Here is an 18,565-nt window from a genome sequence, read left to right on the forward strand (position 1 = left end):
ACTACACCACGTGATGCCCCTCATAACACCATCTGTGAGGGAATTACTACACCACGTGAGGCCCCTCATAACACCATCTGTGAGGTAATTACTACACCACGTGAGGTCCCTCATAACACCATCTGTGAGGTAATTACTACACCACGTGAGGTCCCTCATAACACCATCTGTGAGGAATTACTACACCACGTGAGGCCCCTCATAACACCATCTGCGAGGGAATTACTACACCACGCCAGGTCCCTCATAACACCATCTGAGGGAACTACTACACCACGTGAGTTCCTCCTAACACCATCTGGGAGGGAGTTACTACACTACGAGTTTGCTGTTCAACACCTACATTAATCTGTATGTTCACTGTATGTTCCTTTACCTTTCTCTAATGAAGGCTTTTGTTAAACCACCAATGTATGTAATAAGTCATTTATGTCCAACGTATATTTTCAGCCTTCGGGCTGCAGAATTTTTTCAATAAACTGTTAATTATTATTATTATTATTATTATTACACACATTCGCGCGCACACACATACGCACACACGCGCACAAACACACACAATGCCTCCGTTACTATGAAGGCTCTTGGTTTTTGTGTGAAAACCAAAAAAATTGCCAGCCTCTGGAAACAAAGATGAAAAAGGGAATTCTTTAACAATCATTCTTCCTCTAACCCCGAGTGAAAAAGGTTTACAAAGATGGCAAAAAATTATACTATGAGCGTCACACTACTTAGGTAAGTGTAGTAAGAGAGGGTCAGTCATGTGTAAAATAACGGTGGAGCGATGCACGCGTGGACCCGACCGACCACCCCCTCCGTCCCCCACTACCCAGTGGCTGGGGGGAAATAATACAGGATATCCGCCCCGCCACGCCACCTCGCTACACAAAATACTGTTATAATTAGCTCACGCCTCTACAGAAGATGAATGGGTGATACTGCTGTGGGAAGAGGAAGAATAAGATGAAGGGAAGATACGCCATGGTTAATGATAGGGAACTTTTCATATCTTAAAGAGTCGAACTTTAATTGCTGTCCACTTTGATACTAACATTGATATTCAAACAGCTTATTTAGCCGAGCCAGCAGGAGAACTGATATAATCTTTGAAGTTCTCTAGAACCTGGAAAGCTTCACTTGTAGTATTTTTTTCGAAGAAATTCTACATTATGTAGGGCAGAAGTAGAAGATGGTAACGGCTCAACTTCAGGCTGCAGTTCATTTTCCTTGCATACCATATTATGAAGGCAGCATGAAGCAAGCACCACTTTATCAACCGGTTTAGGTTGTAACTCTAAAGGCTGAACAAATATTCTCCAACGAGCAATGAAAATACCAAAGGCATTTTCTACAACCCTTCGAGCTCTAGGTAATCGATAATTGAAATTTGTTTTGGTCTCATCTCCTCGTAAATGATGTCTACTGTATGGACGGAGTAACTATGTTTTAGAGAGGAAGCTTCATCACCAACTATAACATGTGGCTGAGGTACTCCATTTTCACCATTTCTGCCGTATGAACCCACATCATTTACAATGAATTTGTACTTGACATCAACTAGTGCTAGCAGCACAATAGAATGAGTGTCCTTATAGTTGTAGAATGTCGAACCAGAATTAATTGGGCACTGAATATGTACGTATGTGTTTCCCATCTATGGCTGCAATGCAATTTGGAAAGTTCCAGTTCCTTGTATTTAGCTGCTGATTTTCTCCAAATCTCCTCGGTTGGTTCAGGCAATACAATAGACCCCAACTTATGCCAAATAGCATGACAAACATCCTTCACTACTTCTCGGACTGTGCTGAAACCTAGTCGGAAACTGAAGCCCAGACTTCGAAAAGAGTTTCCAGATGCCAAATATCAGATTTTTGTAATATTTCTTAATATAAACTTGTTTCAGCTAGGAGTTATAAATATGTAATAATTATTTTCTTTCTCTTTTTACAGCTGAAACGGTGAAAGATGCCAGGGATAAATTACGCAGATGTTCCAGGAATGCAATCAACAGGCGTCGTAGTAAATAAAAAAAAAAGTGGCCAGGAAGCTAAAAAGATCCCCCCATGGAAGTATGAACAGCAAATGTCATTTCTTTTGCCGTTTATGGAAACTCGGAAGACACACAGCAACGTAATGGAAGAAGGTACTCAAGATTAGGGTTGCCATACGCCCGTATTTTCCCGGACATGTCCTCCATTTAGGTCTCGAAATCTTCATCCGGAAGTAATTTTTTAAATTCTTCAAAAGTCCGGAATTTCAGCTTCCATCATTTTATCCACGGAAAGAAACATGGAACTGTAATGAGAGAGAGAGAGAGAGAGGTTGAAACAGTAGAGATCTCGTTCAGTTTTCGTCAGCTGATAAGTCAAGTGTACCAAAAACGCCAGTGAAACAAATGGGAATCCTGAAGTCATATACCGATCCACACGTAGAAATCACACCTGATAAAAGTGGAATTTCACACCGTCTAGATCAGGGGTGTCAAACATGCGGCCCGACACACTCTTGCATGCGGCCCGCGGCCCATTTGCTGCTCCAACCTTACCTTGAGGAGCTAAAACTAAATAGTGAGTGTATCCCTCAGCTGAATAAAATAGTCTGCTGTTTCCTAGAACAAAATACTCAATCAACATCAGCTTTTTGAACGGCAACTATCAGAGAGTAATCTTTCTCACTTTCCGACCTTGAAGTCCCTGCAAGGCACACCTGAGTTTCATGCTGATATCAACACAAAAAAATACTGCATCAAGATTTACAAATTAATGAATGAGTTCCAAGAAAGATTTGCTGACTTTAAAAGACTTGAGAAGGATTTTTTTCATTTTTCGGGACCCATTCTCTGTTGGTGTTGATGAGGTACCAGAACATCTTCAGTTAGAATTGAGCTCCAGTGTGATTCTGTGTTGAGGAACAAGTTTCGAGTGTTGATGTTGGCACATTTTATCAATATTTTGGACCAAATTATCCCAGGATTAAATGTTTTGCCTCAAAGATTATGTCAATGTTCGGAAGTACATATGTCTGTGAACAACTCTTTTCTGTGATGAACTTGAACAAGTCTCGGCTTCGGTCTCAACTTAATGATGTGCACCTTAATTCAATACTGAAGGTTGCTACAGCTCAGTCGTTAGTGCCAAACTTTGATGCACTGGTCCATACCAAGAGGTGTCAATTATCAGGAAGCAGCAGTAGTAAACAATAAGATTGATCAAGGTAAGTAAACACTTGATTTGTTCGGTTTTAAGGGTTTCGCACGAGCGCAGACTAGTGTAAATCCACCTTTCTTATTTTGTCGTACTACTCACCCAAGAGCTGATTGCGAAGTGCTCATAATTATGTTACTTGGCCCGCATACTGTGTACTCATATTAAATCTGGCCCGCCTTGAGTAATGCTGTATTGCAAGCACAAATAAGGATGAATGAAGAACAACATCAAGAACGTCCTCACTCATCCTATTCAATATCAGATCCCGCATCAACTAGCTATTCAGAAAATTTACCCAAAATGGGCACTGAAATGGATCCACAGAACCTAACTGCAGAAACCAATAGGCCATCAATGAATAACTACTGTACTTTTTTGTTTCAAAATTGAAAGAAAAAAGTATTTTTTCAATTGAAACATGTGGTAATTTTGTTTTGATTTTTTTGCGGGATTCAAATTTGAAAAAGGGTGTTTTGTGACAAATTGAAAAAAATCCTGTTTCATAATGATCTGTTTTTAATTGAAAACTTTAAAATTTTGTTTCAAGTTTGAGAAAAGGCAATCTTTTTTATGATAATTGAAAAAGGGTAAATCTGTGTTACAAGCAACCATTTTGCCCAAATAAACTCTTTAAATAATAGCGTGTATAAGTTAATACTTACCTTAAACATACAGCTAATTTTTCTTCAGTACTGATTGCAACACGAAATTTTGTGTTCTGCTTTTGTATGTCCTCTTTAATGAGATCATGTAAAAAAATTAATTCTTCCTGGTTCATTCTGATATACATATGGTATCGACTTGGATGATGTTCTAGTTCTTTAACTAAGTGATGAAATTCACCCATATCTTTTCTTTTTAAGTTTAGCTCGTGTATCCACTCTCTTCTGTGGCCAATCGTTTTAGCGGCGACAAGAATGGCAACAGCCTTTTCCATATCTTCCTCAAAATCCGATGAATCAGTTGAACTACAACACTCCATGTTTGTTTCAGATCTAAGACTGATTTAAAAAATGGATGTGCATCATGTAATATGAGGTGAGCTCCTGTAAAATCACGTGAGGTGACGTGACAAGTGTGACTCCTACTGCCGATTTCACGGTTTTGAAGCCTCGTGAGCTCATATGAGCTCACGTGACGTGATAATAGTGTGTTCCCGCCTTTAGTGGCCCATGGTGAATACTGTAAATTTACCTCAAGAAATTATTGTCGAACATTCAGTATCATCTGGGTTACAAGAAGTTACTTGGTGTAAGTATATAGCATGACAGGTGGGTCAAAATTAAGATGTGTAGACACGGGTTGTTAATATTGCCATGGGGGAACTAGAGGGAGATCTTAACTGGAAAATTTAGTGTCGAAATATTATTGGCAGAGGAGGGGGTTGTATGTACAATGGAAATAATGGCGCATGCTGATAACACTTTGCAGATGTGTTAGAATGAAGAGAGGCCTTCAAGAAACTGTATACTTTTTTTTAGTACTAAAGATGACTAAACTGAAGGCAGATACTTATAAAAGTTCAGTGGTGATTCTTGAAGGAGAGTCGGCGTGTGATAGAGCCTCGCGCCATGCATCTCCACCGTTAGTAGGATATATTAGAGTTATCTATGGCACACAACTGACTGACTCAAAAATACAGCAGAGCATTGTTACCGATCGCCATCACTAAGGTTCTCTTCCCCTTAAAATTAATCATCAGATGTTTGCGTTTATTTACGGACAGGTTACCACCCGTTACGTGTACACATTTAACGAGTACCTCACTCGGACTACTCACAGGATGTCGTTTTGATCATTCGCTGAAACGTGACCTTGGGACCAAAATTTTATTATGACAGCTTTAGAACCCACCTTCTTATACAGCAACCAATCAAATACATAATACACATACACACTGTACAAGCACACAAATACATACACAAGCGGATACATATACACAAGACCGTGTCGATCAAAAGAGTTTGGCACATTCAGGGTCCTATTAAAAAATATCAAAGGTATAACAAGCAATTTGCACTGATACTTGTGTTAGCAACACATTCTGAACAAACCTTTATTGTTGCAATCTTCTTTTAACTTAAGAGCTTTGTGTGGTCTAGAAAATCGGAGAGGAGAGATTGAGCGGGAAGGAGAAGGGGTGTGTACAAGGGACAAATGCATTAGTGGCAGCGGATGAAGGTATGAAACAGGCAGGCTAGGGGGAGGGGAGTAAGAGCCTCCTTCAATTAATTACGACACTTTCATTTTTTTCGGTCACAGTCAGTCACTATTAAACCAGTGATAATCAGAACAATAATATCTATGAGTATTCAGGACCCATTACTTTGGCAGCTTAACCCTTTGAATACGATGACTTAACCCCTGACTATGATGACTTATTACCCTGTATTCAATGCCATGATACTCAAGAGGTTACACAGTGGAGGCAATTCAGTGACTCACTCTGATTAGGGTGTCTGTTTTATGTTGCAAAAGGATTGTTTTGGCTGAGAAGAGTCCCACATTAAACTTGGTAAACATACATTCACCCACTTCCCCACACACACACAAACACACAAACACACAGCACATTTAAGATTTTTATTTGTCGGGAATTTTTTTTTTTAGGGAAATAATCCCTATACATATGGCGCTGATTGTGTTTTCCATTTTGCGGCACACTGGCTGACATTTTCAATCTAAACTGAGATTGTTTTCTCTGCAGTCGAAATGTTCATCGCAAAAATCCAGATATTCATTGGCTCACGCTGGTAACTTAAAGCCTTTTGCCGCCGAAGAGTTAACATGAATGAAAGAGAGAGAGAGACGCACCCCATAATCCAAATATTCGAATACCACCCATCAACACTTGTATGTGAGGCGCAAGCGTTGAATCGCACCCTAAAAATAAATACGAAATACGAACCACGCCGTCCACATGACCAATAAATGACTGCCATCCACCCCACCAGTATTATCGCTCTGTTGTTCCTATCCCACAGCACTTAATAATAAACACTGTAGGGTCTGTGCTACGCTTATCAATATACAGTACAGTGCACATATACATTTCACTTCTCATTCTCTATATGACCGTCCCGACGCACCTTCAAGTCATCACATGTTTTAAGTAATTACTACGTCTTAATATTAAAAAAAAAGTCTGGGGATTTAATGTAGAAATTAAAGACAACAATGATATCTCTTTCAAGGGCTCTTGTTACTGAAACTTCTAAATACAGTACACAAACAACCACAACAACTACTACTACTATTTATCAAGGTACTAAACTAGTTTTAAGATCAATACTAGTTCGTCCATCAAGTTATTTTTTTAATTACACATTATACCACTTCACCACCACACCCCGAGACAAACACGTCCATTACCAAATTATTAGTACCACCTTTCATCGTGATATAGCAATGAAAAATAAACATCCTACTTTGGCTGACAACACAGAAACTCTTTGTACAGCTTGCTCCAGGTTTCAGCCCAAGATTTACACAAGAAAGTTGGTGAGGTATGCGTGTAATCGAATCCTTAAGTGCCCCCCCCCCCTTAAGGATGCCGCGCCCGCAAGCTCCAAGTCCACACCAATTGTATACGAACCAGGAGAATTTTCATGTTTACTCCCGCCCTACAAACACATATTGTATACAGGTGTGTGTGTGTGTGTAGCTGGCAGCTCTCACGGTGTTGAAAGTTAAGCCCATTACTTACCTGAACCACAGCTGCCTGGGATACCTGCAGCAAAATTAATCAACACAAGTTTAACTCTGCAATAAATTAATTTCCTCCAATTTCCTCTTACCTCTACAGTTTCCCTCTCACCCCTCCCTTCCTCTCCCTCACCGCCTCCCTTCCTCCCTCTCGCCCCCTCCCTTCCTCTCCCTCACCGCCTCCCTTCCTCACTCCCCTCCCTGCCTCACCGCCTCCTTCCTCCTCTCACCCCCCTCCCTTCCTCCCTCTCCCCTCCTTCCCTCCCTCCCCACTCCTCCCCTCCCTTCCCTCCCTCCCTCCCTCCTCCTCCTCCCTCCCTCCCCCTCCCTCTCCCTCCTCCCTTCCCCCTCCCTTCCCTCCTTCCTTCCTCCTCCCCTCCTTCCTCCCTCCTCTTCCTCCCTTCCCTCCTCTCCCGCCCCTCTCCCACCTCCCCTCCCCCTTCCTCCTCTCCTTCCCTCCCCCTCCCCTCCCTCCCCCTCCTCCTCCCTCTCCCTCCCCTCCTTCCTCCTCTCCCATCCCCTCCCTTCCCCCTCTCCCCCTCCCCCTTCCTCCTCCCCCCTCCCTTCCTCCCTCCCCCTCCCTTCCTTCCCCTCCCTGCCCCTCCCTTCCCTCCTCTCCTTCCTCTCCCTTCTCTCCCCCTCCCTCTCGCCCCCTCCTTCCTCCCCTCTCCCCTCCTTCCTCCTCTCCCTCCCCTCCCTCTCCTCTCCCTTCCCTCCCCTCTCCCTTCCTCTCACCCTTCCTCTTCCTTCCCTTCGTCCTCTCCCCCATCCTTCCTTCCTCTCGTCCCCATCCTTCCTTCCTTCCTTCCTCTCCCCATCCTTCCTTCCTCTCGTCCCCATCCTTCCTTCCTCCCTCCCCTCCCATGTCTTACCTGGTGCGGGTTAAATTAAAAACAAACATTTCAACAGTGGCTATGATGGTCTCCCTCCCGCCGTCCGTCCGTCGAGTCTAAAACCAATCCACGACACTTCTTGCCGTCCCTTTCAATCATCGAAGAAAAATAAGCGTTTTCTCTCAAGTCACCACAAAAATCCTGGCTCAAGAAAACGAACACTGTGTGTGTGTGTGTGTGTGTGTGTGTGTGTGTGTGTGTGTGTGTGTGTGTGTGTGAGAGCAAGCGAGCAATAGGCGGTAAGGCTGAGCGACCAGTTGACAAGAGACTGAGTGTACGATTGGGGGTCAACTGGACCGCAATCCTAATAATATAAAATAAGCAAAAATAATTATCTAAAAATAAATAAATAAACTGTTTCTGAATGTAAATTAGAGTCCCCTCTATACGCTATGTACAGTACCAGCCTGTACTCCATGTTAAGGGATATCACACGCGGCAAACTTTAATACACCAGAGGTCAATTATAATTGGACTGTACATCTGATATACTGTAGACAGCTGAAATTTTTGGCCTCGTGTCGAGATAGCCTTTGTGCCTGTGGAGAATAGAGACGTGTCCCTGGAGTCTGGTCTGACCGTCAGTAGGCCTGCTGATGAGAGAATATAAGTTGTCAGTGCATCTGGTCACTAAGGCGATACTGACGTAACACAATATCCCTACCAACTGGTCTAGTCACACTCTTCATCAACACAACGTTAATCAGCACATTCTTCATCAACACACTGATCATCATCAACATGTCAACACCACACACTGACCATCCCCACAATATCCAAAACCTGACCCGGGGTCACTAATCGAATGATTTCATCGGCAGGATGAGTGTCACTGGTTCGATTCCCGGGCCGGTGGAAAGTTGTTCGGACACACTTCCCAGCCTCCCTTGGTCCCTGTTCACCTAGCAGCAAAGTAGGTACCTGCTGTAAATCGAAAGTTGCGAATTCGTATTCAGGGACAAGTTGTTGGAGCTTCCAATAACTTGCTTAGACATAAAACATTGACTCTTCAGGCTTCTACGCCCTTAACTCATGAGACATAAAGGCAAGCATGAACTTAGCATGCTTCCCTGATGGGCGCTGTAAACGCTTCTGCGCTTCACCTTACACAAGGATGTACGGGGTGCCCAATAAAAAAAAGGGGGGGGGATGAGTGTGTGGAGGGAGAATTCCCGATACAATACATCTGTTTATGGCAGGGCGTGGCAAGTCCCTAATAATGTCAAATGCCAGGCCTTCAGGCACTTACGCCCTTAAATGCACGAGTCGACTAGGCAAGCATGAACTCTACGTGCTTTCCTGTTGGGCGCTGTAACGCTTTTTGCGCTTCGCCTTGTACAGGATGCAAGGGGGGTGCCCAATAAACCAGCCCCCTCGCGAGGCATATTATAAAATTATAAATGATTCTTAAGCCTCCATTTAGGTCAATAACCTTCGGACAAGGTTATTACCCTGCTCTAATCTGCAGGCATTGATTAACTTGAACTGACTAATATTGACCCATGTTATAAATACCCTCTCCCCGCGAATGGATTAAGGCTATTACACGTCTTAAACATGAACCAGATACAAAGAAGCTCAGTCAACGGTCAAAGTAAAAGTGAGTTATTTTCTACAGTAAAAACTGGGCATCATAGTCTTCTTACTAAGGAATATTGTACATCAAATTAGCTGGGGGAGGGGTCGTTGGGGCTGCCACTTCTGGCTTTAATGTGTGGTTTGCCTCGTCTCTTGTCTAATTTACTCAGTCAGGCAACCTGTACGATACTCACTGGTTAACACGCTCACAGACCTTTGTGTCCCGTGGGCTACCAGTATTAAAATTCTGTCTTATTCTATCAAGTTTAATTAAATCATTTACCATCCGTTTGTTTATCTCTCTTTCTGACAACCATCGTCCCAGGAATGAGTCACAATTCTCAAAACTTTGGGGCATCTTTACTCACTGAAAACTAAAGAGGTAAGAATGCAAACGGATAGAAAACAAAAATGGTTTCGGGATTCGGCATTTTATTAAATTAACCAGATGGGATTTGCAAGAGTTTAATGGTCAAGACACGGTTACTATGGGCGTAGGAAATGCTATACAGTACTTCCACTTTAGGTTCCCAGCACTACAAATTTCCCCTGGAAAGATTTTATACATTCAACACATTTTCAGACATTTCCGACCCGATTTTTACCTGTCGCCATCGTGTTACTTTGAAATAATAAATAACAAAAACAGAAGCACGACCTCAGGAAAGAGAAAAAAATCCGTCATCAACAACACGGCCAACAAGCAGAGGGTCAAATTTAGAAACATTAGTACACATTAAAGTTTCTACATAGTGATTTACTTATACATCCATTCTAAGATTACTTCCTGGCTCGTGAGGAACAGCAGCAATTATTCGTATCTAGAGGAAATATTTTGTGTGCAGTATCTGGGTGGTCGGTTGTATCGTTCTTCTAACAGATAAGGGAAATGAGGTCGGAAATAACAAGAAATTAAAAAAATACCTGCATAACGGTAGGACTTACATTAATAATACACGGGTGAAATAAAAACCTTTAAACATCACTTTGCATATAAGACGACTTTCCTGTGCAGCCTTCTCAGAAACTATTTAAAAACAACTACACAGGACATAAAATGTGTGTAAATTAAGAGAAAGTATTGTTAAGAGTAAACTTTGTCCCTGAAACCCTCGCCCTGACTTTAACTTTAACAGCTTAATAGTCAATGGCTGGGGCTCCGAGGCTGTGAACTGTGGCACTTAGGTAATAAACACCGAATAAGATTACCACTACGGGGAAAAAAATGTCATGCAACGAAAAGCAAGGTCCAGGAGGCCTTATACACGACACAAACAGCTCACTGCCGACCTCGTCCGTGAACTTGTTCTTCTGAACCCCCCCCCCCCAGGAGGGAGGGGGGAGTATTACGTTACTAGTTTTTTTTTTCATGAACGGTGTAATTTTTTTTATTGAAAAATAATTGTCATGGGTTGCATTAGGCTTACCCACGCAACCAGCTCCAAAGTTTGTTTTACTAGAGATAAGACACCCGGCGAGGCATAACTGGGACATGTATTTCACATTAGTGTATGTTAGCCAGCCTTTGGGGGGTGGGCAGTGAAACAGTGTTGTACTGTTCATCGCTTCACACCCAAAAACCTCATTTTAAGTAGTATCCCCTGGACCATGGTATAGTTAAGACGTCGTCTCCATCCTCTCCCTCCTGAAAGGGGGCGGGACACCACACCGAGTCCTCCACCGCCACTTCGTCCTGTGAACCGTCGTCGACACGAGACTAAGTGTGTTAACCTAGGTTTGTTATCCCCGTGGAAATATCACGTGTGGAAGCCTGGTTGCGACAAAAGCAATCCAGGTTGGCCTATTGCACCTAAATGGTTAATTCAAGTCACGCTTACCAGTTCTCCTTGCCGCGAAACCGTCTACAGTGACTGTCAGTGACGCGAGACTATGTGTGGTAATCCAAGAGTACTTTTTGTTGTTATGGCCGTGGAGAGAAGTTCTTGTGATGAAGCCTGGTTGTAACAAAAGCAATCCAGGCTGGCAGTAAATGTATCACTTGAAGAATTAAGGCTCTGTTAAGTCATACCTACAGTAGAGTAATCACATGTGTCCCCAAGTTGAAAATTCCCTCTTTTAGAAGATTAATTTTATTACAGCGTGAACGTGAGTGAATCATATATCCATGCAAATTGTAAATCATTGTATGGAAGCTTGACAAATAAATGTAAGTGCAATTATCTGCCCGGATCTGTGATCCTATCTTATTATTACTAAAGGTAATGACTGATTGGTTATGACAAAGTATAACCAATAACTGAGATAGATGTTGGAAATTAATGGAATTCATTAAATCATCATTTATCAAGTATAAATCATGGAATGTCGAGTGGTGGAGTGAACTTCTACGTAGATACGCCATAATCTGCTGTAAGTAATCAGTGTGAAGGTATCGGACTCTACGGTAAGAAATAAGAAATACGACATATTATTATCTATATATAATATAATCCACTCCTACTACCACCGATCCACCCAGCACCATGCCAATAATCAGTCATCTTAATACAAGATATTGTTTTAATTGTTAACCTTAATTTAGAAATAATTCGAATGTAATAAAAAATTATATATGAAACCGATATACTTATGAAGGAGGGGAGGGGAGGGGGACTCCTTATGATATATAGAACACTGTACGCCAATTGTGGGGACGGACGGACGGACAGACTGCACACAGATAGTGTAGGCACAATAAGCGGAGCTGTGAGCGAAACAAATGCTCAGAGAAGAGAGAAAGTCATCATCATACTGTTACTGCCTGATGGCACGTCCAAACCTTCACTGGAGGCAAAGGTTCATTGTCAGAAATAGCAATATATTACTAAGAAAATAAAAGTAAAGGTAAAAAATATTATATTAACAAAAACAGTAGTGGTATCTTCAGTATACACCAGCTCCCATGAACAAAATATGTGTACACACTACTGTAAAAACAACAAAAAAAAAACACACTCGAGAGAGAGAGAATTGGTTACTACAATGTCGAAATTTCAGCTTTCTAATTCGAAAAAAAATCCTAATATATCGTCGCCCTGACAAATAATCAACCAAGACCCATAATAGTCGAAAGTACCCACCCTTAGAGTTTGGCGCGGCAGACAGAATGAAGGAAGGTGAGGTGTGTTATACTCTCTGTTCTCAGTAGACCATACAACAGTATACAGTACCTATACGAGGCCCTGATCTGATCTTACTCAGCAAGGGGTGATGGCCTCAAACACATCAATCAATCTTTTGATGAGATTAACTTGCTATTGCATGTCCTTTGAGCTCAAAATTATTACAAATCTGACAGATCTATTACAAAGAAAATTTAAGATGTTTTGATAAGGGTTTCAGTATATTTCCATCTTATCAAAATTTTTATTATTTTTAAATGATACTGTGATCTTGCTTAAGTCAGTTTTGTTCTTAAACCTTTATCAGCGCTGAAGATTTTGGAGGAATAAACTGAATAACATATATCTAATTGCAACATCTAGAGCGAATGATTTGTGGAGGTCGGGATATGTGGTGTTACATGAGCCGCCACTCTCCTGTTACCGGGATCAATTACCAGGATGAAGTCACCTCTCACTCATCCTACCCACCCACCCACCCACTCCCTCCCTCCCTCCCTCACTCTCCCTCCCTCACTCTCCCTCCTCTCCCTACCTACCCACCCACCCTACCCACCCACCCTCACCTTCATTCATCGAACTCAAGAGCTCATTGTACTCGACAAGAGGTGTTTTAGCTGTGCTATGATATCGAACTATCTCACTTGTTAACACTTGCCTGAAGGAGTGTAGGTTAGTCGCTGGTACCTTTGATGCAGCTGAGTGAGATATCAGGTAATCTCAAGGCATGTCACCTTTGATACAGTCGTAGATTAGTTGTTACTTGGTAGTTGAAATCGTCACAGCTGTCCTGGGTTGTACTTGTAATTATCTTAGCTTGTAAGTTAAACTAAACACACAGGTACTGTTCTCTTCACTTGTTGTTCCTTGGTTTAATGTTAACACACGTGGTGATTTTCTAGTTACATTGGGTTGTAATGTCTGTACAATTATTTGGTATTGACAGACTAATGAGCATTAGCTATTAGCTTGTAATTAGCTGATATAATGAGAGAGGGACAGCCTGGAGAGCTGGCCCACGACACGACTTAAGAGTATCATGCCGGGCTGTGAACTGGTGAGAACTGGGCTGTACTTTGGGCACTCCCCATCCTTGTGTAAGGTGAAGCGCATTAGCGTTTACAGTGCCCAACAGGGAAGCATGCTAAGTTCATGCTTGCCTTTATGTCTCATGAGTTAAGGGCGTAGAAGCCTGAAGAGTCAAGGGCGTAGAAGCCTGAAGAGTCAAGGGCGTCAGCGTAGGAAGAGTCCGTAGAAGCCTGAAGAGTCAAGGGCGTAGAAGCCTGAAGAGTCAAGGGCGTAGAAGCCTGAAGAGTCAAGGGCGTAGAAGCATGAAGTCAAGGGCGTAGAAGCCTGAAGAGTCAAGGGCGTAGAAGCCTGAAGAGTCAAGGGCGTAGAAGCATGAAGTCAAGGGCGCAGAAGCCTGAAGAGTCAGTGGTTTATGTCATCAAGTTATTGGAAGCTCCAACAACTCCCTGAATACGAATTCGCAACTTTCGACTTACAACAGGTACCTACTTTACTGCTAGGTGAACAGGGGCTAATGGGGGCTAGGAAGTAAGTCCAAACAACTTCCACCGGCCCGGGAATCGAACCCGTGACATCTCACTTAACACAGTCATTGTCTAAACAGCCTACCACACACTAAGGTTGAGTCTGTAGTTTTATGGGCTGTACACCCGAGGTGTGAAAGAACAAATGTTTATGGGCTGTCCACCCTAGAAGGTGACAGAACAAATGCTTATGTAGCTGTATACTCAATAGTCTGGGTGATAGAATGTATATAATGAATATATGTCCTCAGCCCATATTTATATAATATTAATGTGACAGAGACTAATACAGAGGTCATTGTACTCGATAAGAGTACATCGTACTCAAAGAAAGAGGTCATCGAACTTGAAGAATGAGGTCATCGAATTGAAAGGCTATGACATCGTATTCTAGATAACGATACAGATTTTTTCCTCAAATTTCGACCCAACACCAGGCACAGTCGGTCACAGGAATAAGTATACACACTGTAGCTGTAAGGTCCGAAAATGGTCTGGTAACGTTGAAACTGCGCATCCAGACGCATGATGAAACTCAGCTCCCCCCACCTGTTATCTCTAACTATTTTCTGTTTCCCCTTCATTATTCTTCTATTTACCCCTCTTCCTTCCTTTACCAATCCAAACATCAGTAAAAAAAAAGTAGGGTAAAGGTGGGGGACGAGGAGGGAGCTGTACTATAACTGCAATCCCATTCGGCAACAAGTTTACTACCATTGGATACAATGTTACTTGTAATATAAACACACAAAACACAAGTAAAACATTCACAACGAATGTATTTATAACATATATGTAGGAATAAAACATAAATTACAGGTCATTTTGTAATTTTGTGAGTGATACCAGATATTTTGTCTGAAACACAAACCGTAGGTGTATACTTATTCTTGAGGCCGACTGTACCCGCAACCAGAAGAGGACACAGGACAGCTACTGTCATCATGTTATGGACAGGTGTGGGCAACAAGTCAGGAGTCACACTTAACAAATAACTACATTACTGTTGATTTCTTAATTTTTTCTTCCATACCCTGGTATATTTTTGTTGATGTACTTTTACAGTATCTAATTTGGTTCGGGCAGCTTTACCTGTTTTCCGGCGACTAAAGTTTTACGTGAACTTGCCTAATATGACAACCAACTTCAGAAATTCCAGACCCATCCGGAGGCACTCATGCTTCATACAATATTTTTTTTTTAAATTAATAAAAAATTGATGTGCCGCTAATATGAAATATAATTTTTTTGTCGCTAATATTCGGATATCAAAAAAGGAGCATTTAGTAAATAATTAATTAGTTATCAAAACCCAAGTCATTTTTAACAAAGGAATATTCAGTAAAAAAAAATACGTACTGACAAAAATTTATTCCTGGACAACTCAAGAGGAATGACTCAGTATGGGGAGAAATTGAAAGAAACAGGAGAGATGGGAAGAAGTGAGCTGAAGCTACCTGTTACACGCTCCAACACCGAGATATGCCTCCAACATCACCTCTTTAAGTAACAACATGTTCCTAAATGGCCATAATCCAAAAATAATGAACACGGCTTTTAAAAGGTACAGGTTTATGAAGTTTGCTTTACGGCACAACTTTCTCTCGTGCTGGTCTGTGAGGTACAATATATAATTACTAAAACTCCACTTTTGTGACTGTCCGTGTGTAAACATTTACTACATTACGAATACAATAACATCTGTTGATAACCACAATGTACACACTGCCATTTTACATCATTGTTTATCAACTTGAATTACTGATTTGTATTAGTATTAAGCCTATAATAATTTACCTTGATATTCTAGTTTCTATAGTTGTCTCATCTATTTTCCAAGTATAAATCATTAGGCCTCATATGTATTATTAGAGTACGACTCATACATGATCTGAACAGATGCGCGATGGTGTAATTAAACCTTCACTCACGTCACCTACAGTATATACGCCCCACTTACCAGATGTGACACCTGCTCGTGAGTTTCTATCAATATAATTTTCTTATGTTGCTAGTGAAAGACTGAACACTGCTATTTGTTTTTCCCTGTAACTCAGGAAGGAGCTTCGCTTTACAACCTTTGAGGTCGTTCAGGAAGTTTATAGGCTGTCTGCTCCGGTACAGTAACCTGCGTGTTAGACGACTTGGGAAGTAGTGTCTAGGGATACAGTATGTGTCAGTTTAGCCGCTGCTGATGTATCCAGTCCTACTGCAAATTAAAATGCGGCAGTTGAGAGGCTTCACACTACACTATTAGCCTTCGTGACGTGATACCTGTCTCAGCTTGGTTGTGTGGGTCTGTACTCACAACTTAAGGCCTTACATCAACACCCCCTCCCCCCTCATCCTTGGGGTTTGGATACATCTACCAGCTGTATTCTCGGTCCTCTTTGGTGAACTTAATTGAATTGTAAACTAATTCTGTTTTATAACTACATAAAATAGGATATAATGCAAACTATATATTTTTATACTTATATCCTACTAAAAAATATTGTAATAATTCAACAGGCAGTCATGCTTATTATAAAGGGGCCCATTTTTCACCCGTCTGACTATATAGAAAGAATATGAACAGAGACCGATCATCAAGGAAAATCCTCACTTTGCCGCCGTGGAGAACGTGTCACGTACCACACACTGACGTCAAAACAGGTAGTAGGCAGCTATCAAACAGGGAGGTACTACCGCCTGGGAAGTTATTGGAATCATAAGGTGTTGTATAATGGTAGGCCCTGCTGCCATATGGCATCACAAAGTGACCAAGTCCCAGAAGCTGATCTGACTTTCTGCCTCATTTACACACAATTGTAGGGATTCAATTGTTTCTCTTACTATTGACAACACAACATACATACTGTCGTTTCTCACTATTGATCTTTTTATCTTAATTTTTATGTTTCTTTGTGGTCTTTATTATTATTTGTTTTATTATTAATTATTAGCAGCAGTAGTTTTATTATCTTATTATTTTATTGTTTTTATTTTTAAATATGTATTTTATTAGAAATGTTATTTATGAATATTATTATTATTATTATTATTATTATTATTATTATTATTATTATTTATTATTATTACATTTTCGCCCCCCAGGCACCGGTGGGCTAATCCCCGTATTATAAGTGTCAACACGAGCCATGCAGCCTACACGGAGTTTGGATTTCTTTCGTGGGAGAGAGACGTGGTATAATGTTGCATACCCAAAACAGTGTGGTTGATCATGTATTCTGTGATGAGTTCCCTGCTACAAGATGTCGATGGTCTGTACACTAGTATCTCTTTAACAAACCTGCTGCCTCTCTTCATTCTATCGTTAACTGTACATTTATGTCTGTCACTCCAATGAAAGATTCTTGACGCGTACAGGTTAGACCCCTAGGATACTACTGTATATTTCTGACCGATATCTTTCTCATATCTGACGTACCGAGGTTAAAATACGCTGCAGAGAGCTCCAGGTAATTTACTGTATAACTGAGAAAAACGTTTCACACTTCACCCGACCTTTTAAGAGGATGTAAACAGACACAAACACATACTAAAGGCAGGTTAAAAACACATACCAGTAAAACAAGTGATTAAGAGAGTATCGTCATCACCAGATTGACTCACACTTGTGGACCGCGATAAGAAGTTTCGAAACATCCGGTCACGTCATTTCCTAGATAACTTCTGAACAAATCCCCCCCCTCCAACACCCCAACCTCCTCCTTCCACCACACACTAACGTATACGCGTAAACTGGTAGACTCTATGACTCCATTGTGTCTTTACTTACCGCTCAACAGTATCATAGCATTTGACCACAAGAACCTCGTGTAAATTTCGCTGCAAAAAATCAATCAATCAGTGTGTGTGTGTGTGTGTGTGTGTGTGTGTGTGTGTGTGTGTGAGGGGGAGGAGATAGAATAGTCTACTAAGTGTTACGGGACTCACCTGGGGATGGGGTTGCTACTGAAGTCGGCCACCTGCAGGGCCTTCAGGTTCTTTATGTTGTCGGGGATGTCCGGGATGTCTGCGGGAGAAAAAAAATTGTCAATAGCACACACGTTAATAATTAATGCACTGTTATTTAAAGTACTTTCCTGGAACATTTCACGTATTTCTCATCAATGGTATATAAACTAGTGTCATCTGTAAGCTTCCAACAACAAAAACGGTATAAGTATGTCCTAACCAAACTTCAATACTGATTTGTGGTCACACCATGGATTAATACACTAGTAGAGATAATAACTGCTTTAAAGTGTGTGATCATACATTTGTTCTTCTGGCATCTCTCTTTAACCATACAGTCTGCATGTTGGAATTATGCCACTGAAGTTTTGTCTCCCGAACTCAGTGTGTCAACCTGTTCGTGTACCTGCCAACACCTGTGCTTAGCCGTCTATCTATTCAATAACTTATCTTCTTATTCTCGTGGCTGCTCATATGACTACCTACTTTCTGGTTCACTCGGAGCCCTCCGCCACTACAGTAACCATGAACACACAACTTGAAACAGC

The 18,565-nt window shown here is 41.5% G+C and overlaps 1 protein-coding gene across 8 annotated transcripts in view; it reads right to left on the minus strand.

The window, feature by feature from the left end:
- LOC121862327 (protein lap4-like) overlaps positions 1 to 18,169 on the minus strand; it is a 151,388-nt gene extending 133,219 nt beyond the window's left edge. For all 8 annotated transcript variants that reach the window (XM_042360509.1, XM_042360507.1, XM_042360505.1 and 5 more), the window contains exon 1: positions 17,997 to 18,169. In XM_042360509.1, the coding sequence (XP_042216443.1) occupies positions 17,997 to 18,154 (158 nt within the window). In that variant the 5' untranslated portion in view covers positions 18,155 to 18,169. The remainder of the gene's footprint in view (positions 1 to 17,996) is intronic.
- Positions 18,170 to 18,565: the final 396 nt, after the last annotated feature.

This window comes from Homarus americanus, unplaced genomic scaffold (genome assembly GCF_018991925.1).
Source record: "Homarus americanus isolate GMGI-L3 unplaced genomic scaffold, GMGI_Hamer_2.0 scaffold31037, whole genome shotgun sequence".
NCBI lineage: Eukaryota > Metazoa > Arthropoda > Malacostraca > Decapoda > Nephropidae > Homarus > Homarus americanus.